This window comes from Heloderma suspectum, chromosome 4 (genome assembly GCF_057233095.1).
Source record: "Heloderma suspectum isolate Gila_16-S chromosome 4, 16-S_ref, whole genome shotgun sequence".
NCBI classification, from domain to species: domain Eukaryota; kingdom Metazoa; phylum Chordata; class Lepidosauria; order Squamata; family Helodermatidae; genus Heloderma; species Heloderma suspectum.
The window spans coordinates 280,491,824-280,518,026 of record NC_139461.1 but is presented as its reverse complement, the minus strand read 5'-3'; the positions used below and the strand labels follow the sequence as shown (position 1 = coordinate 280,518,026).

Sequence of the window (26,203 nt, the reverse complement as noted above, 5' to 3'; positions counted from 1 at the left end):
TTATTCCTACTCTCTGCTTTCTGTTTTTTAACCAGTTAGTGATCCATAAGAGGACATCTCCTCTTATTCCATGACTGCTGAATTTGCTCAGGAGTCTTTGGTGAGGGACTTTGTAAAAGCCTTTTGGAAGTCCAAGTAAACAATCTACTGGATCATCCCTGTCTACACGTCTACTGACTTCCAATACAATAGCATTACCCACGATTAAAAGTGAGTTCACACATTGACCTGGTTTGCATGGGATGACAGCCCACCAGGACTTAATTTATCTGTGGGGGCTGTTGTGTCATGCTGGGCACCCGTGGGCACTATTTCTGCATAGCTCCTATGTGCACCCAGCTTTCCATGGCTTGTTACGTCATGCAAACCCCAGTGGCAAGGGTAGTTTGAGAGTTAGGCAACTCTCAAATAACCCATGACTTGTTTTAGGGTTATTTGAGCATTGTCTAACCCCTGAGCAACCCCTGCCGCCTGGGTTCGCATAACACAACAAGCCATGGCAAGCTGGGTGCCCACAGCAGTGTGTCAGCCCCGTGGGTAAATTAAGCCACGGTGGGCTGTTGTGACATGCGAACAGGCCCATTATTTGCATGTCTGTGGCAGTTTATCATGTGGGAACCATATAATGTGCAACTGCCAGTATTAGTCCCAGAAGTATTGCAAAATAGGTATCAGCCCATGGTGATCCCCTGCACAATGGTTCATGCTAGCAGTCTGAATGTGTGAACTTGCCCCAAACGGCTTCAGAGAAGGACAAAAGGTCTCTCGAGAACAGCAGTTCCCAAACTGTGTGCACTAGTGGGCCATGAGAAATATATTTAATTAGAGGCTTCTGTGAGCTCAGCTTCCTGCCTGCAGGAGAAGCGTCCCACCACATCTCTGTTCAATGCATTGCTCTGGCTGTGATTTCCTTCTAATCACCCTCAGAGACGGGTAATTCTGCTCTGTCTTCAGGTATGATTGGAGCTTTAATCACTCCTGATTACGCAGATGCAGCAGAATTAGCCATACTCGGAGGCAGCTGCCTGTTGCATCTCTACATGAGTCAACAGACGCTACATGAATAAAAACCCAGATTTGCTCAAAAACAGAGAATACGGAATCTGCTGCAATCTGGTCATTCGTATCTCTTACAACCTCTACAGCAGCCTTCTCCAACCTGGCACCTTCTAGATGTGCTGAACTGCAACACCCATCACCCTCAGCCATTTGGGACAGTGACTGGGGATGATAGGAGTTGTCGTTCAACACATCTGGAGGGTGCCAGATTGAGGAAGGCTGCTCTAGAAGTAGGCCTTTTGAGGTGTAAGAGTGGTGTACTTCCAATCTCAATTCATTTTTTAAAAAAGAGTATGCTTTGGCTGTCAGACGTTTGGGAAACAGTAGGGAAACAGTGTGGCAAATTCTTAAAGTGATGGGAGTACCAGACCACCTTACCTGTCTCCTGAGAAACCTGTACGAGGGTCAAGAAGCAACAGTAAGAACCAGAGATGGAACAACCGATTGGTTCCAAATTGGGAAAGGAGTACGACAAGGCTGCATATTGTCACCCTGCTTATTTAACTTATATGCAGAGTACATCATGAGAAATGCCGGGTTGGATGAATCAGAGGTCGGAATTAAGATTGCCGGGAGAATTATCAACAACCTCCGATATGCAGACGATACCACCCTAATGGCAGAAAGCGAAGAGGATCTCAAGAGCCTCTTGTTGAGGGTGAAAGAGGAGAGTGCAAAAGCTGGTTTGAAACTCAGCATTAAAAAAACGAAGATCATGTCATCTGGCCCTATCACTTCCTGGCATATAGAAGGGGAAGAAATGGAAGCAGTGACAGATTTTACTTTCTTGGGCTCCAAGATCACCGCAGACGGTGACTGTAGCCATGAAATTAAAAGACGCTTGCTCCTTGGGAGGAAAGCTATGGCAAACCTAGACAGCATAGTAAGAAGCAGAGACATCACCTTGCCGACAAAGGTCCGTCTAATCAAAGCTATGGTTTTCCCAGTAGTAATGTATGGCTGTGAGAGCTGGACTATAAGGAAGCCTGAGCGCCGAAGAATTGATGCTTTCGAACTGTGGTGCTGGAGAAGACTCTTACGAGTCCCCTGGACTGCAAGGAGGTCAAATCAGTCCATCCTAAAGGAAATGAACCCTGACTGCTCATTGGAAGGACAGATAATGAAGCTGAAGCTCCAATATTTTGGCCACCTAATGCGAAGAGAAAACTCCCTGGAAAAGACCCTGATGCTGGGAAAGACTGAAGGCAAAAGGAGAAGGGGACGGCAGAGGATGAGATGGCTAGATAGCATCACGGATGCAATGAATATGAACTTGAGCACGCTCCGGGAGAGAGCGCAGGACAGGAAGGCCTGGCGTGCTATGGTCCATGGGGTCACGAAGAGTCGGACATGACTGAACGACTGAACAACAACAACAACAACAAATTCTCGTATCACAGAAAATTTATATTGACCCAGATGCAGGGGATGCGTAATCTTCTCACAGGCACTGTCCTTTCCAGAGATACTTGTTTTCTTCACCAAAGTCCATTACCTTTTGTTGTCTCACTCTCTCTTGCCAGGAAAGTCCCCCGGGGGTTCTCAGGATTGAGCAGTAGTCGTTCAGACTCTCGACGAGTTATCTTGCCAAAGTACCACCTGCAACAGCAGAAAACAGATCAGCGTGGAGAGATCCCATATTCCCAAGTTCCTTTAGTCATTGCTAAATCTTTAAAATCTGAAGGATCAACATCCTCTCCTATTAAGTGGACAGCATCCAGGTGTTAAGACCTAAGCATAGGAATTTTGATCAACGGGAAGGAACACCAGGTATCTTTCAACTGATGCAGTGGACCTGAACCCCACCCCCCCAAATCAAGAAATTGCACTGCAAAGAGCAAAAATATAGATTTGCAATGCACAATGTTAAGGCTTTATTAGCTATAAATAGGAGGAGGAGAGTGACTTTAAACATTTAGGAAAAGCAAGTGGTACAGACTTCATGGGACAATATAATCTCAGAATGCAGGCAGCATGTAATGTTGTACTGTTCTCCCGAATCTAATGTCTCTACACTTGAAAAGCTGACACATTAGGACTAGAAACACTAGGTAGGAAAACTTTCCCTTGATGTGCTAGCTTTCCATGAGCAGTGCATTGTGTATTGTTGTTTTTAATGTGGAAGTTCAGTCTAATATACCATCTTCCACCTTGCATTGTAAGGTGGTAGAGGCCCCTGGGGACTGCACTACTTATTAAATGTCTGAACTGAAGTTCTGAGTTTTCACTGTTTGGGATAAGAGCTTGAAATGACACAGAACAGTAAATGTTAGGGCTCTATAGAATATAGAAATAATTGTGAACTCGAGAGAGAGAACAATCCTTCTAATTGGCAGGCAAAAGAAAGTGCAGCACAGACAAAAATACGCAATACATAACCAACACATGAAAAAATCACAAGATGCAGTTATGACCACTGACTTAAGATGGCTTTACATGGAGATTGGACAAATTCATGGAGGAGGAGAAGTCTATGAAAAGCTATTAGCTAGATTGAAACTCCATGTTCAGACACAGTAGCAGCATTCACACATACTGCTAAGCTATGGTTTATGTTAACCATGGCTTATTGCTTTAGCCATGAATCATCTTGCAGACGAGCAAAGTAATCATGGCTTCTTTTCCCTATTTCTGGTTTGTTTCTCTCCTGCCTATTTTGCCAACCTTCAGGGTGGTTTTATTTTCAGGTTGCTCTTGCTGGGTACCTCTGTTTCAGGGCAGAAAGCAGCACAAACAAGCCATGGTTCTGGGTTCAGAGATCATGACAAGCCATGGTTTAAACTAGCCAGACTTCATAAGCCAACAACAAATCGTGGCTTATATTTATGGTTTATAGCTAATTAACAAACCATGGTTTGTTTGAGGGAATGGATTCAGACACAACAAGCCAGATTTCAACAAACCACACCATGGCTTAGCATTATGTGTGAACTAGTTAGCAATGAATACCAGATACTGGGGGACAAACTAGAGGGGAGGGCTATTGACTTCATGCCCTGCTTGTGGACTTTCGAGAGTTATCAGGCTAGCCGCTTCCAGAAACAATGCTGGACCTAGCAGGGCTCTTCTTATATTTACAGAAATTTAAAATTAAAAAAAGCCTAAGATAAAAGATGACAGTTGGAAATGTACCTGGATGTTACCAGGGACTGCTGGAAAGTCTGGGGTTCACCACCACAGACCCCCGTGCAACAAATGTTGCACTGCAGTAAATGCATCTTGCAATGAGACAGATACTCTCCCAAAGTGTCTAAGTGTCTGCCATCCTAGGTCACAAAGAAGGAAGCTGTTTCATAACCTTGTGAATGTTTCCTAGATTGTGAGCAAACATTTAAGATGGATTCTGAACAAGACCTAACGAAGCACACACACCCAATATGTGTGTGTGTGTGTGTGTGTGTGTGTATATATATATATATACATACATACATACACACACACTCTCTCTCTCTTCCCCACCCTTCCAGTGCATTTGCATTGCACAGAGTGGCTTACAACAATGAAAAACAATACAATCCCATATAAGAAATACATATTCTTAAGTGGTGACTTCCATGGGTGGATGAGCCTTTATAGATCAACACAACAAAGATAGAACTTATATGTTTGTATGGTCATGGATATACCTGCTAAATGCTAAAAGTGTCCAGAAGTTCAGCGTGTACATGCCACACAATAGCTACTGTACCTAAAAAATAGAGTTGGGTGGTATGAAAGATCCATGTAGGGAGTAGAAAAGGAGAAAGCAGGTGCAGAGTTCTTATGTCTTCTCAGAGAGATTCATGTGAGTATATAAATCACTGACATATTTTCAAGGATCTTCAGATATTGTAGTGTGCACCAGTGTCTTTCCAAAGAAATATGACAGGGGGCCTAGAACATCTTGTTCAAAGGAAATGTTAAGCATATGTATATTTCATTCTGGAAGTCTACTTAGAGGGTTTGTACCCTTAAAGATGGCCTAAAATATTTTAAATGAGTAAAAATATATAAATAAATATCTTGAGGTCCAGTTACTCAGGCATGTACATCATTCAATTACTCTACTCTTGGCAACTGTCCTTGACTTGAAGCTGCGTGTGTGAACTGATCCCATCTAAGAGCATTGTGCCCAAGACAATATGAAAGTTCTATTTATGGCAACCTTCCCCAACCAGGTGCCGTCAAGATGTTTTGGACTACAACTCCCAGCATTCCTGATCACAGGCCATGCTGGCTGGAGCTGGGGCTGAAGTCCAAAACATCTGGAGGGCACCAGGGTGGGAGAAGGCTGATCTATGGTGTCTGATCTGTGAACACTCCTTCACAGATGGCAAGTCACCATTTGATACTACAATTAATTAATCAAGGGATAAATAAGCACGTGTGAACCAGCCCAAAGTCACAAACTCAGGAACCATGTCTCAGATAATTATTTGGAGGGGCGCCCCTGGCTGTTATAACTAGAAGACTCAGCAGAATTATTGCACTGTTCTATTTAAAGCATCTAAAAGATTTCAATTACTCTTCAGCCTGGATGGAGTCTGAGGGTGCAACATAGTTACTGGGGATGTAGCCTTTCTGACCAGTTGTGAGGGAGTGAGCCAGCCACCAATCTCCTTCCCTGGAAAATACAAAACAAAAGACTGTATTAGCAAAATCAAGACAGGTCAAATTACCTTCCCAACCCACTGGTATTCCCATGTATTCCAATCCAGCTCCTCCTGCCTTTACTGCTTAGACCAGAGATAACCAAATTGTATTTTGGGGGCCCACTCTATGTTAGCTTGTGAGCCAAAATTCTCCAACCCACTCATGGAAGATCAGGCTGTGTAACATTACTGGCTCCAGGTTTTTGAGGACCCTTGGGCAAGATACCCTCAATGGGCCCTCTCCCTCAGTGACTCTAGCTTCTCATCACCAATGTCACCAGCTGCCATGGCTCCTCATCCTCTTTCTCATCACTGCTATCACTTGTCTGCTTGACAAGCAATGAGCAAGTAGGCCATGGCATCTCTTGTTCCTCCTTCTCATCACCACCATGTCTGAGCCAAAGTGAGTCAGGTGAACGAACTGGTTGCAGTGGTGAAGAGGAGGAGAAAGTCCAGGGGGCTCTCATCAGTGAGCCTCTCCTGGGGTGTGGGCCCTTGGCAGGTGATCAACCATGCCTATCCTTGATGGCAGCCCTGCTCTATAATGTAGTTAGCATCAGCCAGTAATGTTCATGTGCTGGAATGGCATGAGGTCATCAACTCTTGTCTGTGTGTGTACGTGCCCATGCGTGAAAAATGAATGTGCTTCCCAAAAGAACTTGCCTCTCCCTCCAAAGCTGGTCCTCAGTATTCCTTTGCATTTCCAGAATGTACAAGAGAAAGCAGTATTATAAAATGTTTGGGAAATACAGTGAGCAATTTGCTATTTCTTTTTCTTGTTAGTGAAACTGACCAATTTTTAAAGCACACCTTGGCTCAAATTTGATAGGGCTGCTGTGAGATCTAGCTTGCAGTAAGGAACTTTGCACATTCCTGTACAAAAATCACCTGATCTGCACCTCTTGGGCTAATGTGCGGATCAGAAATTAGCTACTCACTGGATTTCACACTTCTCCAAGTATTGACACAGTTCTCCATAATTTAAATATATCAAAATATGGTTTAAAATGAAGATTTTGAGACAATATGCATATTTGTGTACTAAAATATGCAAAACATATTTTGAGAGGATTCTTTTTTTAAAAAAAACCCTGCAGATTCATGCAAAAACTGAACGTAATGGAATTATAGGAAAAAGCATGCAATATTGACACAGGCTGGAAATAAGACAGAAGCACCCATCCCTAGCTTGCAGGCTACAAGTTGGCCGTCCTGGCTTAGATGAAAAGAGGAGAATGTCAACGAGATAAAAATCTATCCACACGAATACACACAGTTTTGCAGACAATTTAAGTTAATGGATGCATGAACTATGCAATATATTCCATCAAAAGGATGCAGGATTTCTTTACAGCAAGTTTTTCAGCCCGTGACTATGGGATATGCTGGTAATGAGGATAACAGAAGCAAATAAGGTGGTCCCCATAGCAACTGAACTGTGTCATTATCAGAGATTCCTCTGCTGACACCTTATTAGTTTGGTTAAGTGACAAATAACACAAGATCCTTTTAAATAAGGAACTTCCTTACTTAAAAAGGCATGTCAAGTACCCACTGAAAATACCTTTGGAGCCCTTTGAATCTGAACCAGATCTGGTTGCTGTATGAAGTATTGGAAGTCCAAGAAAGCGGAGGTGAGAATGGGGAAGAAGCAGGCATACGAACAAACAAAAAAGAAAAACTGTGATAATAGAAAGGGAACACATAGCCCAAAAGCAAAGCTTAAATACACAACAGCATAAAGCAATATTAGGAACTAAATATCAAAGCACATACATGCAGCTCAGCAGGGAAGAATAAGTGATGAAGGAGAAAGTATATCCTGGAAAAGGACACAAACATGCCTCATTTGAAATCAGTAGAAGAAATGCCAATGAATAGAATAAGCTAAGCTATATAAAAAAGGTGAGGCAACATATTTTATTGAGGCAACTTCTGTTCGTGGGAAGATTATATAATCTTCTGAGTTGCACAGAACTCCTCATCAAGCAGGATGTAAAGAAAAAGAAATGTAAAATCTATATATTTAACACAGCTTAGTTTTAGGGTGGTTATAGATGGATGGCTCCTAGCGTTATCATGTTGTGCAACTATTCCATCTTTCCCTCCTTAACAGATTTTTTTTTCTGTTAAGAAAAAACAATACAAGAAGCTATGGGAAAATGCAGGAAAGCTACAAATGTAAGAGGACTATGTCTGGACCCCCTGTAAAATTCCATGTAGGAGGCAGGGCGATTGCACAAGAAAAGCCTCATCTGGAACCACCCACAGTCACTTCAGACACAGCTAGCAAAGGCATTATGGGCAACAGTTAAGAGATCAGGAGCTAGTTGTGACATCATGCGCTCCAGCTGCAGCCCCTTCTTGGAGCAAGTTCCCCCCCCTCCTGCACTAACATTAACTGCCATTAAGGCAAGTGCTGGCTTTTTCCTTAATCACAGTTAAGGCACAAGGGGGGGGGGATTTACTGCAGGAAATGGAGCAGCTACAACGCAGTGCACAATTCCACAGCCTGTTCCAAAATTTGTAACCAGAGTTATAAGATGGGGGCCATTATGTCTGCACCAGTCCATAGTGACATAAGAGATGGACCAGTTTTTTTACTGGAGTCACAGGGAGTCTGGTAAGAAAAAAAAAAGATGGGAGGAGTGGTGGGAAAAACACGGGGTAGGGTGGGTGGATTTACAAATGGAAAACAATGTCATCTGGACTCCTTGTAAAATTCCATGAATGAGGCAGGGCGGAAAGCCTCATGTGGAAGCACCCTCACTTTCTCTACTGGAAAGAGTACCAATTGTGCAAAGTTGCCGTCTCTCCTACAAGACACACATTAGTGTGCCTTAGAACACATTCATGTAAAAGAGAGTGACCTGGTTCACATGACACAGCAGTCTACTGTGGCTTAATTTAGCTGCACAGGCTGTCGTGTTGTGCCGTGCACCCATGGATGCCCTTTTGGGATGATGCCCGCAGGTCCCCCTGCTTGTCGTGGTTTTCCGTGTCATGCGAACCCGCCATTGTGTATTGTTTGAGGGGTTGACAACCCTCAAATAACCCTAAAACAAGCTATGGGTTATTTGAGGGTTGTCTACCCGCCCCCCCAAACTACCCATGACGCCAGGTTCAGACAGCATGGCAAGCTATGAGCGTGCCACTGCTTGCATATTCAAAATGGCGCCCGGCGCACTCCACTAAGCCCAGCAGGGAAATTCACCCATGGTGGCTTAGCGCTACATGTGAACAGCCCCTATGTGCTACATTCTGAATGGTTTGTTACCCTTTAGGAAAATGGGAAGAGCAACGCCTATACAGGAATTTAATACACCAAATATATTCCAATCCCCATAAAAGCAGGCAAGAAATCTCGAAGTGTTTTCCAGGCAGGCAGGCAGACTCCAGCTGCATCCCATGCAAAGTAAGGTATTGCAATATATCCAGGGCAAAACAGGTCAGAGATGAGGAATGCAGTCAGGACTCCCCCAGGCCTACATTCCTCTCTTCGCTCTACATGACTAAGCCTAGAAACACTCACAGAATGAAAGTCCAGGTGGCTTGGAATGTCTTTATCTTACAGAATCACACAGAGACTGCAACTAGCAAAGAGGCAGTGGGTGGCAAATATTTAGTCCAGCTCTCCACAATAGCCTGGGAACAACAAAATGGGCATCTTGGGCCAAGTGTCAATCTAATGTTTGTCAAGAGTTTCTGGTGTTTTACTGATTGTGATGCTGTGGAGTTAAACCTTCCAAAAAGGCAAAATCTTTCCAAATCCTGGAAAGAAGCAAGCATGTGTATACGGCCTTTAAAGCATGCCACATTAAGCAGAACTGCCACCTGGAGCTCAGAGGCAGTTTCTCACATTACATTTTCTTTAGAACATGCAAAACGTGCGCAGGAAGAAGCGGGAAGATGTGCAACTTTAAAAATTCAGGAATGGTCATACAATCAAAGCAAATGAAGCTGCTTTACACCAAGGCAGGCCACTGGTCCATCTAGCTCAGTACCATTGCCAACAACTGGCAGCAGCTTTCTCTAGGGGATGACTCCAGAAAAAAACAATGAGGGAGTAAAGGGGTGGCAAAGCCTATTATTAGGGGATCAAGGATTCTGCTATACATATTAAATACAAATATAATGCAACTGAAAGCTTGCAGTATATTCAGCGTAGGAGCAATTTTTGGGGGGTGGGGTGCTCACTATCTCGGGATCCTCGCTGCTGATGCCTTAGGTACCAGGTCTGTAAATACCTTCACCTGAGGTCATAAGAACATAAGAAGAGCCAAGCTGGACCAGACCAGCAATCTATCTTGTTCAGCATTCCGTGCAGCCAGTGGCTAACCAGATGCCCACAAAAAATCCACAAGTAGGACATGAGTGCAATAACACTCTCCCGGTCATGTTCCCCAGCAACTGGTGTACGTAGGCATAGTACATATAGTTATCAGGACTAGTAGCCATTGATAGCCTTATCCTGCATGAATTTAAAGCTATCCAAATTGGTGGCCAGCACTGACCTTAGGGACATGTTACATATTTTTGTTAGAAGATCATAATTTTACATTCGAATTATTTAAAAACTTTAGGATGGATACCATCTGAGCCTGGTGACTTATTAGCATTCAATCTGCCAATAAGGTCAAGAACATAATCTTTTGTCATCACTATTTGTCTCAGTTCCTCAGACTCCCTTCCTGAAAACATCAGTTCAGGCACTGTCCTACATCTTCTGCAATGAAGACAGATGAAAAGGATTCATTCAGCTTCTCTGCAGTCTCCTTATCCTCCTTTAGTATTCCTTCAACTCTGTTGTCATCCAGTGGTCCAAAAGTCATGGAAACATAGAGCTGGAAGGGGCCTTGTAGGCCACCAACTCCCTGTAGGAAATGCAGGGCTACAGCATCCCCCACAGATGGCTGCCAACTTGTGCTTGAAGATCTCCAACTGGAGAGAACCACCACGCCCTTACAGCAATTGGTTCCATTGTCAAACAGCTCTTTTTGTTAAAAAGTTTCTCCTAACAACCAACCAAAATCTACCCTCCTATAATTTAAGCCCACTAGATCTAGCCCTGCCCCCTAAGGCAGCAAAGAAGTCATCTTTGCTCTCTTCTGTGTGACTGACAGCCCATCAGTTAAGAGGTCCTTTTAACTGGGAGTGCCACAAATGGAACTAGGAGCCTTCTGTCATGCAGCATAATGGAGCCATGCAGCTTAATGAAGTCCATATCAAATTCTAGGCATGTTTGGATGCCTCACTACACACACATTTCAGACTTAGAGAGATGTTATTAGCTGACAAAGCAGTATATCTTGTGTGTGGACCAGCAGCTGTCTGTTAAGAGGGGCATTTTATTATATTAATTCCACAGGCAGAGTAGGCTAAGGTCACAAGAAGTCTGCCTAGCTAGAAATGGTTTGTTAGTAATATGGCAATATTTTCACATCAAACCCAAATATTTAGTTGGTATAGCTGGAAAGAGCCTAGATATTGCTCAGTTATGATTCATCAACTACCACTTACAAAATATCAGGTGCTTCTCTAAGTTCCTCCCTCAGTCCCTTTTAGTTAAGTTTTATGACATGGGAGGAGGAGAGCAGATTGAGGAAGAAATGAGGAGGTGACAGCAACAAAGGGAAAATCCAAGTAGAAGGAAAGCCCCAAGATTCCCACCCCGGCTAACGTGACAGGAAAGTACCACTTGGGTGAGCACGTGTCAGGAAAATCCACTGTTAGATATGCAAGGAAGTAGCAGGGTATGTAGCCTATTATCTTCACATCTTAGGGTGTCTGAATATCATTATCCACTCCCAATCTGGTGGATGCTTATAGGTGAGCAGTTCCCCTGCCTACAAGGGTTTTCCCATTTATTTCAGTTGAAGGACGTCATCAGCCTATACATGAACCTCTCCACTGGAATTAATGGGGAAGCCCATATGCATGTCTAACCACATATTTGGGGTAACCATAATTCTGCATTCACATTATATCTGATTTTCTAATTTGCTTTCATTCAATATTTTGCAAAGCAGTTACTTGGGAAAACTCCGTATTTTAAGATGAAAAGATATTAACAGCGAAGTAAGATAGATTTGTCATAGACAAGCAGCTAGGTCAAGACGTTGCAAGAGATCAGATCCTTTTGAAAGATATAAGTGACAAGTTGAAAGATTAGAGCTTCTGAGTAAAATCGATAAAGTAATAAGCAGCACCTTTGTCAGATACTGGCGACCCAGGACTGGAAACAGCCAACCGTTGCTGGTGCCAAAACTTGTTATATTTATGAAGATGTTAGAATTAATACTCAGAAGTAAGCTAGACGCTAAGAGTCAGTTCATACATCACGTTAATTAATCCACAATTTGCTGGGCTGCACACCACGCATGAGCTGCTTCCAGTTTGCATAAACAACCTACAGATGCCCCATTCGTAGGTTGTTAGCATGAAGACTGAACCTGGACACTCTGGGTTGTTTATGGGTTAATCAACCCAGAGTTAATCTAAGGTTGTTTATGCAAACCAGAAGTGGCTCATGCTCATAATTAACCCATGATTTGCCGCCATGACATGTGAACCGCATTTAAAGCTCTGCTCACAAAAAAGATGAAGCTCCTAAATGCTTAAGAGATGAAAGTTCTCAATGACACTTCACAGTTGGGACAGGGAGGCGCTCACCTGCCTCTGGAGGCATGCACACGCAGCAGGGACACCTCCCCGCCCCCTCATGAGGGGTGGTGTGTTTACCAGCTCCCACTTTATTAAAGCTCTAGAAGTTTCTGAGATATTGCTTTGTGCAGGTGCAAATCAAGAAGGGGTTTTAAAAATGTGCAACCAGATACAAAATGTACAGTTCCAGGGGAAAAATTGTATAGTTCAAAAATGCAAGTCATGCAAAAGTTATATTAGCTTTAGGTGTATATTAGGTGTAAAAAGCAGTCCAGGCTGCTCTAAAACGCCAGATCCTGATCAAGTAAAACCCATTTCTCCTCCCCATACTAAAGACAATTCTCACAGACTCCACTGCTACTGTCCACAGAGTATTCACCAATGTTTCAAAGATGAAGGAAATCATTCCAAAATATGGGGACTCCTTTCCATGTGAAGTTGTCAATGTTATGATAAGGGCACTGTGATGCCAGTAATTTATTAATTACATTTCTATACCTCCCAATAGCCAAAGCTGCCTGGGCAGTTCACAAAAATTAAAACCACAAAATACAGCATAAAATAATATATATATCCCACATTCCAAACAAAGTTTTTTTTTTGAGTCTGTGACTCCTCTTCTGTGAAGTGTGAATATAACACGCTTCCACATTAATGGTGTCAAAGTTTCATCTACTTTTCATATAAGGCACCACCTCAACCAAAGGTGGTCAAAAATGGCTTCCTCGCCTTTGCATATCCCTGATTCAGGTCTAGGGGTTAACTATAGCCATAGCTACTGCTGGGTGAGTTCAACCTGCCAAAGGGGTGTGTGTTTCTCAAAGAAACTTCCTCCACATGCAATGTGTTGCTAGGTCGAAGGCCAAGCACCTCAGCCATTCAATTAATTGCACTTCATTACTTACACAATACGATGGTGAGAACTTAGCAGTTACCCTTGGCTCCAACAGTGCAATGATATTGGATACTGTGGAATACATAGCTTGAAACTCATTTCCCTCCTACAGGTTTCAGTATAATGACTTTTTAAAACACATACACACACATCCTCTGAGGATCACTTTGTCCTCAGTGTTATTTATACAAGAGACAGCGATGAAATTATAAATAGTCATAATCTTTTATTAATTAAAGTGAAAAAGTGCACAATTTGCTTTGTGCCTAGAAAAGTATGTCAAACACTCAGAAACCAGAGCTTTCAGTGGAAGAAAAATTTATTTTTGGTTTTACTATTTAAAAAGGGGGAATATTAGGTTAAAAATACTAGCTTTGCTGCAACATTTACGTTTGGATGGCAGCAATCCTTATATTTGGGTCACGAGAGATTCAAGAAAGCAAATGTATGAGGGTACTTCGAGACCAATGAACAGGCAGATGATTGACACTTTGGCAGGGCTGACCCAGCACATTGTGATCCTTGGCTAGGAAAGTCCAAATGGCACTCCTTTTTTTAACACACACAGATTACAACCCAGCTGGAAGTTCTCTTGTGAAAGACTCATTAAAGCGACGGTGGGCAGAAGGGATATCTCCAGATAGTTTGGACTTCAACTAGAATCCTCTGCCAGCATGACTAATGGTCAGGAATGCTGGGAATTGAAGTCGAAAACGTCTGAAGATTTCTGCTTTCTGATTTTCTGATTTCTGCTCTGGGGATAGGGAACTAAGCAACAGGCCTACAGTGCTTTTGCACAGATACTGTTAGTTTTAACAGATCTTGTGCAAGAGAACTTCCTCATGAGTTGTAACTCCATGGGTCAATGTCTGTGTCCTCCATTCCGAAAGCCTTTATGATGCTTAAAATCTGCCACCTGACTTTGCTGCATGTTAGATCCATTCCTGAAATCTAAATTGGACTGCCAATTACCCACATGCCACTCATTCAACACTGGTGTGTGTGTTTACATGTGTGTTACCATTTTGCCAAAAAGCATGACAGTAGCTTTAAGCCCCTGCAGTTGAGATATCCCCTTTGCAAAGTACAGATGTTCATTGCAGTGCCCTGCAGATGCACCCTAAGCTATGAAGTATTCTTGAGTTGTGGACCCTACTGGTAGTTGCTCAGTGGTATTGAGAAGAGAGGTTTCCAAAACTCTGCACACAATCTCCATCATGACAGGATACTTTGCACATGTTCAAAGGCATTCTCTTTTTGCTCCTACTTTACACATCCCTGGCCTGAGACCTCAGCACTGAAAACAGGTTCTAGCACTCAGACCTGGCCTGAATTAAGTCCTCAAGAAGAATTTGTCCTCTAAAGAAGCAAGAAACAGACAGAACTTGGTTTTGATTGCAGCATCAATGCACCCATGCTCAAGATCACAGGATTTTTCAAAACCATGAATAAATTATTACTGCAAAACATTAATATTTCAGAGAAACCTCAGCTCGGAACATTTCCTGACCTCGACATTGTATGCTTTAAAAAATTCAGGAAAATTGCTTGTCTTAGAATGTAAGAAACATTGTAGGGGAAAACCGAGGAGAAAGTCAGAACCGCTTGACTTGTGCAAGCCATATACTTTGGCTGGGCCAATCAGGGACTTTTCAGGGGAAAAAACAGCTATTGAGCTTCCACACCATAAAGCTCCAACAGGTACATTTTTTGTGGTCATCTCTGCACGTGTATATATGAAAAGCTATTTCTTTAGCCCAAATATACAATCTGTGCTGCTCCAGCACTTCCTCACTCTGCTGTCGGGAACCCCAAGGAAGCACATTGCATTAAGAGACTGTGAACATGCAATTGGGGCAGCAGAAAGAACACTGTTGACAGCAGGTAAGCAGAGCGGGTGCTTCTCAGGAAACAGAACAGAATGAGGAGCAATCCTTTGTCAGCTTCATCACCCCATGACTAAAATGCACAAGCTGCAGATTTAGCTGCTAATATCCCATTGTAGTTGACTTTAAATGCCTAGGTGTGTACAGGATTATAGCACTAGATAAGCAAGTATCTTATCTGTATGGGGAAGAAACAAGTGAAATTATACAAGAACCAATATAAGCTTAAACTAAAGCACAAGCAAAGATCACAGCACAGGCAGCATACACCCCCGCCCTTCAAACTACAGATTAGTGGACTTCAACACACCATTATTGTGTTGTGCCCACAAGTCAGCTGGATCTGGGTTGTGCCCTTTAAAGGGGGTGGGTCAGATTTGCTCAGAGCAAGATGAGGTAAGTCATATAACTTCCATGCGCACAAATGGGTTAATGTATATACGGCCGTCACTGAGCCACGATACAATTAATAGCTATTTCAGTTTAGCAAATGCACTTTAACTTCTTAATGTTCTTTCTCTCTTTGTATCACAGTGCTCACACTGGGCTACACATTCAGCAAAATCACATGGCATGGATCTTCTTGGACTATACTGCAGAGAGAGAACGGTTCTAGCCTCGCCTCCTAACAACATGCTAGGACATGCAGGGATTTTTTTATACAGTTCCCCCTGTTCCAGAAATATGAAATGTTCCAGTCCAAAAACAGGACAACTATGCAGGAAAAACAGCATAGTTTGGTTCCTCTTTTTTTTTTTTAAGCATTACTCAAATTCTTCCACTGTTTATTTTGTATACTATTGGAGTGGATTTTACACTTCTCCGTCCCAGGGAGTATGGCAACTTGCACTGTTAGAACTCTGGGATACCCCTGCATGATTTCACCGTCTGTGGTTCTTTGAAGTCGAAAAATCCAGTTCTATGTACTCCACTCTTATTCAAACACAGTGAAGCAGGGCTCAAGAAAGCCATGTCCTTCTAAATAGCTCTCACACACGTATCTAATGCTGTTTGCTCGTGTTGCAGAGAATCTTGATTTTTCACTTATTAAAATATTAAGGTTGAAAGTCAGGACTAAGAATTTGTCTTAATCAAACAATGACATTCCTCTCCCAATCCAGTTAGAACCATTAGTGCACCCACAACACTCCAAATCCAAAATTTATTGGGAACAATACTTCTGGAATACACCATCTGTTTGGATACAAAAAATAAGAATGCTCAAAACTAGAGTTAAAACTGTGGAGTCTCTGGCTTGGTTCACATGTCACAACAATCCATTTAAAAATAAAATTGTGGGTTATCATGAATGAGGCAACATGCTTGTGCACGTTCCATCCATAGATTGCACACTGTGGCATGCACACCAGGAACTCTGGCTTGCCTCTCCCCTGACAAGCCAGAGAAATAACCTAACAACAAACCGTGAGTTATTTCTCTGGCTTGTCAAGGGAGAGGCAAGCCGGAGTTCCTGGTTTGCATGTAACACCAACCAACGGATAAAGATCCTTAGTTTGTTTAGCCAGGCAATACATTGCCTCAGTAATGACAATGGTTGTCGTGACATGTGAACTGGGCCAATATATGTGAACAAGTACAATAAGGACTTCAAGCTTAATCTATAATATTACTGTCCGCCCCAGCTCCAAACTGCCTCCCCACTCTCCAATCCCTTTTCCACAGTTTAGACATCAGAAATCAGATTAGCTTTTACTGTTTATGCCAATATCAATCAAATAGAAAATACACACCTGACATCCACCTTTCTCCTAAATGAAAGCATGAGCAGCCAGAGAGAGAGAGAGAGAGAAAGAGACAGGGCTTAGATTAAAAGAAATGCAGTTCTGAGATGCTATTGAAAATGAGAAGGTGCATACACAAGGCATAATAGCTCTAAGACTGTGGTTTTTAAATTGTATTCCTAGGAGCCCTGGGTGTTCCTCAAAAACTTATCAAGGGTTCTTCAATAAGAACACCAATAAGGGTGAAAAACTAGCCAGTGACCTGTGTGAACTAACTGTGCACCCTATAACATGATGTCCCAGAATCCTTTGCAATACGCAGGGGTTCCTTGGTACACAGGTAAGTATGGAAAGGGTATGGCGAAGGTAGAATATTCAAGAACAATCATGATCTTGCTTTTCTAGTGCTCATATCTTAGCAACAGGAGGATGAGCACAATCTAGTCCAATCTAGTTTTTTCTCCACCGCCCAAGAAAGGGTAAACCTGCAACATTCTGTCTCCTAAGCTGCAAGCACTTTTTGGAACTCATTTGACTTGTTATGATTTGAAGAGGGCAGGAATTCTGCTCACCTCAGGAAACGCTTGGCTTATCTATCCACTCTTACTGAGGGGACAACAAAACCTGTGCCCAAATCACTTGCGGTTTTACATGAACTCTCGCTTTGTTACATGCTGTTAACCTTCTTCATGTGAGAGCCACCATGCTGGGACAAACCAAAACATCCATCTCATCCAGTTTTCTGTCTCTGAACAGGTGCCTCTGGGAAACTCACAAACAGGGCATGATACGGGGATAACCATCCCTCCTGCATGTTGTTTGTCCCCAGTATCTTATAATTGCATGCACATTGCCTACTAAGGAAAGGTAGACAGATTAAAGACACCTGCCTTTAAAATGAAGGGGAGGGGCGGAATAAGAATTAGCTAACTACAGCCTTTCATAAAGGTGTCTCATTGTTCTGGCCAACTTTAAGCCTAGAGAGGGAGGACTCCAGCAGGCCAAGAGATGCCTAGATAGCGTACAGCGCAGATGCAATGTTTGGATAGCAGAACAATGAGTGAAAAATGTGCTTGCTGGAAGGTAGCAGGAGGAGGGCACAACGTCTGCCACGAAGAGTCCACTTCCATCTGCTCAGTCATATGGCTATAATATCGTGAATTGTTTACAGTGTGTTTTTAATGTGCTAACTGCTCTACAGTCTTTATCCTGTTTGCTTTTTCAATGATGCTATAACGTAGGACAATAATGATTCCCAGCATCTAAGATGGAAATGCAGCAATTCCCTGCTCTCTTTTTAGGCCACACTTATCACTGAAAAGGAATCTTTATTTCTGAGGGCTAAATGCTCTCAGGAAAGGTGGATAAAGGTGTCTCATTGGCATGGGTCGCCCATCCGCCAAGTATCTTATGAGATGAAGCAGGACAGAGGAACAGTTAACTTTGCTGGATCCAGTGGCCTAGATTACCAATCCCAAGCATATATATGTGTACATGCGTATGTGGGAATCACTCCAGAAACCATCCCATAGTCTCTCTTCCTTCTCCATCCATGCTGGAGTAGGGATGTTCCAGTCCACAGTGAGTATATAATACGAGATAGGAAAAAACTTAATGTTTGAAACCATAGTGGGATCTTAGCTAAGAAACCTGGCTCAGCCACTGTACCAACCTTGGAAATTATTATAAAAGGAGAGATTCATGTCCTTTTGTTGCAAACCCAAACAGATTTTACAGAGTGCCTTGCTCTTCTCTGACTATACCTCCATGCCTTGCCAGGCATCCACACTTTAATTTCCACCTCCTGCTAACACAGGGGTAACTAACACCACCCACCCACCCCAGCTGCAACCCCTGGAGCACCCAAAGAATCACAAATTAGCTTGTTTGCAAGCTAATTTTGACCCTTTTGGCATTCCGTAGCCAAAACAGACACCATATATATATGGTGCCCCCAGCGGCGTAGTGGTGGCAGGTTGCGCTGGGGCTTCACTCCAGCACTTTTTTTGAAGCCAGCCCCCAGCCGGGTGGCAGTCTGCTAGAGAAGGAGGAGGGAGCAGAGGGAGTGCGGGCAGCTGCCTTTTGGCTGCCTCTCGTCTACTACTAAGCAGAGCCAGCCAGACAAAGGGAGCGAGCAAGACAGGGAGCCTGAAGGAGCTCTGCAGCCTCCTCTCGCCCCCCCTTCTCCTCCTCAGCTCTTGGCTTCTCCACCCATCCCTGCTCCATGCCTGAGCGCCCAGCGCTGCTCTTGTCTCCTGCAACACCGGCCACCCATTCAGGCCTGCTGCTGCTGCTGGCCACGGCAGCAGCAGGGCGGGGAGCGCTGCCACCATTATTTACTTATGGGGCAGGGCAGGTGGCTGGTTTGTGCCAGTTTTTAGGATTTATCACACAATCCTATGCATGTTTACTCAGACGTCAGTCCCACTATGTTCAATTTCCAATTGGGCTTTCTCCCAGGTAAGTGTGCGTAGGACTGCAGGTTTAGCTGCCATCCCAAGATATAATTCGAAATAAACACCCATCGGATTGCACTGTTAATTCTTGAACATTATTTTCTACAGTAAGCAGAATTGCCATATGCAACCTGCTATGTCAGCTACACTTTTTGGTACAAGGTTGGCAGGTATCTGGGCAAACAAACCCTGGTGGAGGGAAGGGAAACAGAAAAAAATCAGTTGGGGGGGAGAGGAGAAAGAAGGGGTGTGTGTGTGTGTTGTGTGTGTATATGTGGTTCAATCCAGCTGGATGTGTGGACGTTTCTGTTGCAGGATGGGAGAGATATAATGAAGGAGCTTAGGAAAGGCTAACGGGTAACGTTGGGGCGCTAAGGGAGTGTGCAAGGGGGCTGTTTAAATGAGAAGTGATCTGTCCATGAGGGCTGAGTTGAGAGGCTGAAGCTTCCAGAGAGTATCATATTTTGAAAACCTAAAATGTGAGTGAGTGAGTGAGTGAAAAAGATTTTAACAACCCTGCCTTTTTTCTCAGACATCCAATTGAAATACCCCTGCCTTACTCTCAGCTTCATTGTTTTTGGATCCAGGTTGAAGGCTGCATATCTTACAAGGTTGTACAGTCTTAGAAGGTGTGTGGCTGTGAGTGGGAGTGGCTGTGACTGTGACTGTCACAAAGGGACCCTGCACTTCTGAATTTGCCACTACACTACTGGGTGTCCCCACCCCACCCCCACTCTACACATGCACCCAGCAGCCAATAAAGTAGAGAATAGGCGAGGAAACATGAAATGCAATGCTATCACATCACATATCTTGTTTAGCCAAATGTTATCAGGGAGGAAATGTGGAGTGGGGCAGCCATGTCATGCCCTGTAAAATGTAGCTAGGCCTCAGCCTGAGAAGGGTTTCTATATGGTGAATCCTGCCTTGAGGCTGAACCCTACAATCTTTCATGGGCAGAAGCAAAACAGAGAGGAAGGAACTTACTGCATGTACAGTGACTGTATGATCCCCCATCCTTTTCTGCACTAGGGAAAGAAACTGGAAGCTTATTTGAAGGACAGAAGAGGAAACTGATATAACTTCGGATCAGCATGGGCTGCCAGTTGGAGCTTATCATCCACTGGAGATTCGGACAATACAACATACATTGTACTCAAACTTTCATCTAAGTTCAGGTTTTTAAAATGACCTAACATATCTACTCAGCAGCTAAAAAGGAACTGAGAACTAGAAACAAAAACAGAACAAAACGGAAAGCATTATATTATATTTACTTCCAGACATGGGCATAGATAATTGTGGGGGTACAGTGGAAGAACAAGTTTTCTAACAAATTAAATGTAGTAGTCCTGTACCTGGGGAAAAGGCACTTACGTGTTGTTGAGGATTTGGAGGCGTTCCCCTTTCTTGAAAGACAGATCTGTTTCTGTCCGTGATTCGTAGTCATAAAGGGCCACAAATGTGGTAACTCCACCTGGAACAATACACATTCAGTCAATAGCCAAACGCCATTCCACATTTCATTTAGTTAGGGCTCTTATTGCACAAGAAAAGCAATTAATGCACTGAAGCCCCTTTCAGACATTTTTACAATGAATGAGTGTGGGAAGGGCAGCATTGAGGCCAACTGGCTCAGTCCCTTAACATACACACATTCATTGCACAGTCTTAGAAAATCCCTGCACACAGAGCTGTATGTCCGAAGGGATCTTCTCTGTGTGTCTGGAGACACCTCCTTTTCTAGAGAATAAAATGAATAGGTGCACCTCAGAGAATGCTGCCATTCACCTCCTCCATGCCAAGCATGTACATTAATTTTATTAATTCAATAAAAGTGTGCTTCAGTGATACTGACCTCACAACCACAGTGTTCTTACTGGAGGTAAGCATGGCTACCTTCCGCAGACATGGAAGTTCAGCTCCCCTCTTTGAGGACTATTGCACCATCCTCTCTATGTGCAACAGCAATACAGGGAATGCACTTCACCTTTCTAGGTGCAATAGACATGCAGGGAAATACATTCCAGATGGATGAAAGAGGTGAGAATTAAATGTTCTACCCAGCATAGGAGTCATACTGACCAGACAGAGCCCCACAGCGCTGAGGAGAGGTGACCATATCAGATGTATTTGAACCTCCAAAGAGCTTTGGTTCTGGAGTTGTGCTCCCAAATAAACGACTGGGCGTCCGATGGGTATCTGAGACTGTGGTTTTGCTGGGTGTTTGAGAAGCAGAGCAGCCGCCATGGATATCTTCTGTGGATTCCAGGCTGCGTCTCCGTTGACTGGGGTCTTTGGGTTTGCTCTTACTGCTCCCCATGACCCAAGCTGCAAGAGAAGATGACAGCAAAGCTTAAGTACCGCATTCTATGAACTGCAAGTTCTTGGATTCCGGATGATACCAGATGTTTTCTCACCTTAGAGTAGGGTTATCTCATCAAAGACTAAACAATAAGATGAAGTGGATTTTTCTCGAGAGAGACACTCTGTTCTATGGAACATAATTTCAGAACAACCAGAACTGACATGGAAAAGTTTTTGTTTTGCTTACTGAACCCACCTTTGGACCTAACAGCAATGCAGTATTTTTGAGAAGCTGGCTATCTTACACCATTTTTAAATCTCTTGGAGGAAGAGTAGGATGGAAAATCATGTTCCTGAGATACTTCCGGGAGTGCAATTTCGCTTGGAAACAAGGCTCACGTTCCCCACGTGCCTTGTTTTAAAGTAGAATTGACCCTTTTTACCTGCCAATTTTGTTGTTGCTGCTGCCGAAAGAAATTTGGTAATGGCAACAGGGGCCACAAAAAAAGGGAGGGCTGCATGCAGGCCACATGTTGCCCACCTCTGCAGCAGACAATACCTGGGCTAGATGGACTAATGATCTGACTTCATATAAGACTATCAGGTGGATCCACAGTTGGCTACAGAATCGGACTCAAAGACTGCTTATCATTGACTTAGATTCCTGCACTGAGCAGGGGGTTGGACTCGATGCTCATATAGGCCCCTTCCAACCCTACTGTTATATGATTCTATGAAGACAGCTTCATATGTTCATGTGGGTGGTAAATGAGAAAGAGCTTCATGTGCATACAACTATACCAGTGTAGAGTATTTTCTCATGTCCCTCCCAACATGGAGGTTAGGGGTGGGGCCAGCTGCCATGAAGCACTCCTTTTCATGCATTGACTGAATGCATGGAGTGAACTGGGGTGGCCTACCCCATTTTCCAGTGTGGGGGTACCATATTAACCTACGTTCTAAGGCTATTGTAAAGATTACCAAGCTAGCATGAACCATTTTGAACACTTATGAAGCATTATTGCTTGACTCCCTTTGCGCCCCAAGTCATAGCAGCACAAATTAATTCTGTGCAATTAGCAAAGTCATGGAACTTTCATTCTTGGCTCTCATGACTAACAGCCATCAAGAGACTAGAAACGTGCTAACCTCCATATCACATAGCAATCAGGGATCCAGTGGTGGGTGTATTTGGAGTGTCAAACTTGGTACAAAGCTAGGGAAAGTTCCCACCCTGACTTAAGGAGAGAAAAAAGCAGGATTCACGATCACAGCAAGCAAACAGGGAGAGCAAACAGGAGTTTGCCAGGGGCGTTAGGAAGGGGAGGTCAAGGGTGAGGCCCCTAACATTTTTTTAAATTCTGTTTCTTGTAACACATACTTCCATACCAGTGGGACTCTCTCCAGTGAATAGAGGACAAAGCACAGGCTATTCCAGGACAATCAGAAAGCTAGAAATGTAAAGGGAATAGAGACTATGGAAGGAAAAGACTCTCCAGTGGTGGTGACCTGCAAAGTCTGTGCAATGTTTGTTTTCTTGCCTGAGATCAACATGGCCTACACCTGCAACAAGTGCAAGTTGATCATGCTGCTGGAAGAAAAAGTAAGAGGACTGGAGCGGCGAGTGTCAACCCTCCAGGGAATAAGGAAGATGAACAGTTCTTAGACAGAATGGTGGAACTATAGCACCAAAGAGAAGTACAGAAGCCAGGAGAGCAACAGCAAGCTGAGGCAGAAGAGGAAAATACAGAAAGTAGAGGAAGGAACTAGAGTATCAGCTATCCTTGACTTGATCCTAACCAACAGAGATGACTTAGTGGATAAAGTTGCACTTACAGGAGCTCTGGGGGAAAGTGACCATGTTATACTTGAGTTCTTGGTTCTAAAGGAAGCTAAAGCCGAGTGTAGCCAAACACATACCCTGGATTTTAGGAAAGCCAATTTTAGTAAACTCAGAACAATGATAAGTAAAGTCTCATGGCAAGCAGCTCTAATGAGAAAAGGAGTCCAAGATGGATGGGAGTTTTTAAGAAAGGAAATTCTAAAGGCACAATTACAAACAATTCCATCAAGAAAAAAAAGCGTGGAAGACAACAGAAGAAGCCAATGTGGCTTCACAAAAAGCTTAGAGATGACCTGAAAACAAAAAAGGACACATATAGGAGGTGGAAGGAAGGCCAAGCTACGAAGGAAGAGTACAGGCAGGTAGCACAGAATTGCAGGGATGGCGTCAGGAAGGCTAAAGCCAAGAACGAGCTGAAGTTAGCGAGGGATGCTAAAAGCAACAACAAGGCTATCTTCAGATACATGCATAATAAAAGACAGAGGAAAGAAATGGTGGTTCAACTATTAAATAAGGATAGCAAAATGATATCAGACAAAGAAAAGGCAGAAGTGCTCAATTCCTACTTCAGCTCAGTCTTCTCCCGAAGGAGGGTCTATTACTCCCCTGGCAAAGGTGAAGTACGGTCTGAAGGGGCAGGATTGCAGCTTGAGATCGATAGGCATATGGTCAAGGAACACCTCATTACTTTGAATGAGTTCAAATCTCCAGGGCCAGGTGAACTGCATCCTAGGTTTTGTGACCTGACACAAAATTGGGCAGGATAGCTAATACCCTGGAAGACAGAAACAAAATTCAAAGTGATCTTGATAGGCTGGAGCGCTGGGCAGAAAACAGAATGAAATTGAATAAGGATAAATGCCAAGTTCTGCACCTAGGAAAAAGAAACCAAAAGCACAGTTAAAAGATGGGGGATACTTGGCTCAACAATACTACAAGGGAGAAGGTTCTTGGAATTGTCATAGATCACAAGCTGAAAATGAGCCAACAATGTGATGTGGCTGCAGAAAAGCCAAATGCTATTTTGGGCTGCATTAATAGAAGTATAGCTTCCGAATCCCATGAAATACAAGTTCCCCTCTAGTCAGCACTAGTTAGGCCTCATCTGGAGTACTGTGTCCAGTTCTGGGCACCACATTTTAAGAAGGATGCAGACAAGCTGAAGAGGGTTCAGAGGAGGGCAACAAAGATGATCAGGGGACTGGAAACAAAGCCCTATGAGAGACTAAAAAAACTGGGCATGTTTAGCCTTGAGAAGAGAAGACTGAGGGGAGATATGATAGTGCTCTTCAAGTACTTGAAAGATTATAACACATGGGAAGGCCAGGATCTCTTCTCGATCATCCCAGAGTGTAGGACACAGAATAATGGGCTCAAGTTACAGGAAGCCAGATTCCATCTGAACATCAGGAAAAACCTCCTGACTGTTAGACCAATACGACAATGGAACCAATTACCTAGGGAGATAGTGGGCTCTCCCACACTGGAGGCATTCAAGATGAAGCTGGACAGGCACTTGTCAGGGATGCTTTGACTTGGATTCCTGCACTTAGTTGGGGGTTGGACTCGATGGTTTTGTAGGCCCCTTCCAGGCCACTGTTAAAGTAGCCCTCCTTGGATCCCCCAGACTTGAACAACTTTTGCCTGGTCTCGAATCTGCTGTTTTCGGGCAGGTGGTGGCTTTGCAGTTTATCTGGATCCATTTCAGTTGGGCTTCAGGCCTGGGCATGGGCATGGGACAGAAACTGCCTCGGTCACCTTGGTGGATGATATGGGGAAGGCTCTGGATAGGGGCGAATGCTCCTTCCTTGTTCTCCTCAATCTGTCAGCAGCTTTTGATACTGTCAACCATGGTATCCTCCTGGACCGCCTGGAGGGGTTGGGCATAGGGAACACTGTAGTACGGTGATTCCGTTCTTTCCTCTCTGGCAGGTACCAGAGGTTGGATCTGGGGGAGGAGACTTCAGACCCTTGGCTGCTCACTTGCGGGGTGCCACAGGGTTCTATTCTCTCCCTGATGTTATTTAACATCGATATGAAGCCACTGGGGGCTATCATCAGGAGGCCTGGGGAGCAGTGTCACGAATATGCGGATGACATGCAACCCTAGCTCTCATTTAAATCCTCGCCAAGGTTGGCTGTAGAAACCCTGTCCAAGTGTCTGGAGTCGGTGAGTGGCTGGATGGAAAGGACTAAGCTGAAATGGATCCCCAACAAAACCAAAGTACTTTTTGTGGGAGACAAGGGGAGGTTGAGGGAGGTTGACCTGGTGTTTAATGGGGTGCGGCTACCCCTGAAGGACCAGGTCCGCAGTCTGGGGGTCATTTTAGACTCTGCGAGCCGGGCAGTGCTGTACCAACTCTGTCTGATATGGCGGCTGCGCCCCTATTTTTATTTATTTATTGCATTTATATCCTGCCTTTTTTCCTCTTGCAAGGAACCCAAGGCGGCTTACATTCTCCTCCTCCTCTCCATTTTATCCTCACAACAACAACCCTGTGAGGTAGGTTGGGCTGAGAGTGTGTGACTGGCCCAAACTCACCCAGTGAGCTTCCATGGCCGAGTGGGGACTAGAACCCAGATCTCCCAGCTCCCAGTCCAACACCCTTGCCACTACACCACACTGGCTCTCATCCCTATCTCTCTAACCATCTGATCCCAGCAGTAGTTCATGCTGTGGTCTCCTCTTGCCTAGACTACTGTAATGCGCTCTATGTGTGG

The 26,203-nt window shown here is 43.8% G+C and overlaps 1 protein-coding gene and 1 long non-coding RNA gene across 3 annotated transcripts in view; one reads left to right on the top strand and one right to left on the bottom strand.

Moving 5' to 3' along the window:
* Positions 1–16,207, top strand: part of LOC146348759 (uncharacterized) — an 84,299-nt gene extending 68,092 nt beyond the window's left edge. The window contains exon 3 of the long non-coding RNA XR_014790708.1: positions 15,669–16,207. This is a non-coding gene — a long non-coding RNA (uncharacterized LOC146348759). The remainder of the gene's footprint in view (positions 1–15,668) is intronic.
* SRC (SRC proto-oncogene, non-receptor tyrosine kinase) overlaps positions 1–26,203 on the bottom strand; it is a 139,327-nt gene that overhangs the window by 26,253 nt on the left and 86,871 nt on the right. For both annotated transcript variants that reach the window (XM_084853954.1, XM_084853955.1), the window contains exons 3-6: positions 21,418–21,663; positions 20,710–20,809; positions 5,564–5,662; positions 2,555–2,658 (exon numbers count right to left, since the gene is read on the bottom strand). In XM_084853954.1, coding sequence (XP_084710080.1) covers positions 2,555–2,658; positions 5,564–5,662; positions 20,710–20,809; positions 21,418–21,655 — 541 coding nt within the window. In that variant the 5' untranslated portion in view covers positions 21,656–21,663. The remainder of the gene's footprint in view (positions 1–2,554; positions 2,659–5,563; positions 5,663–20,709; positions 20,810–21,417; positions 21,664–26,203) is intronic.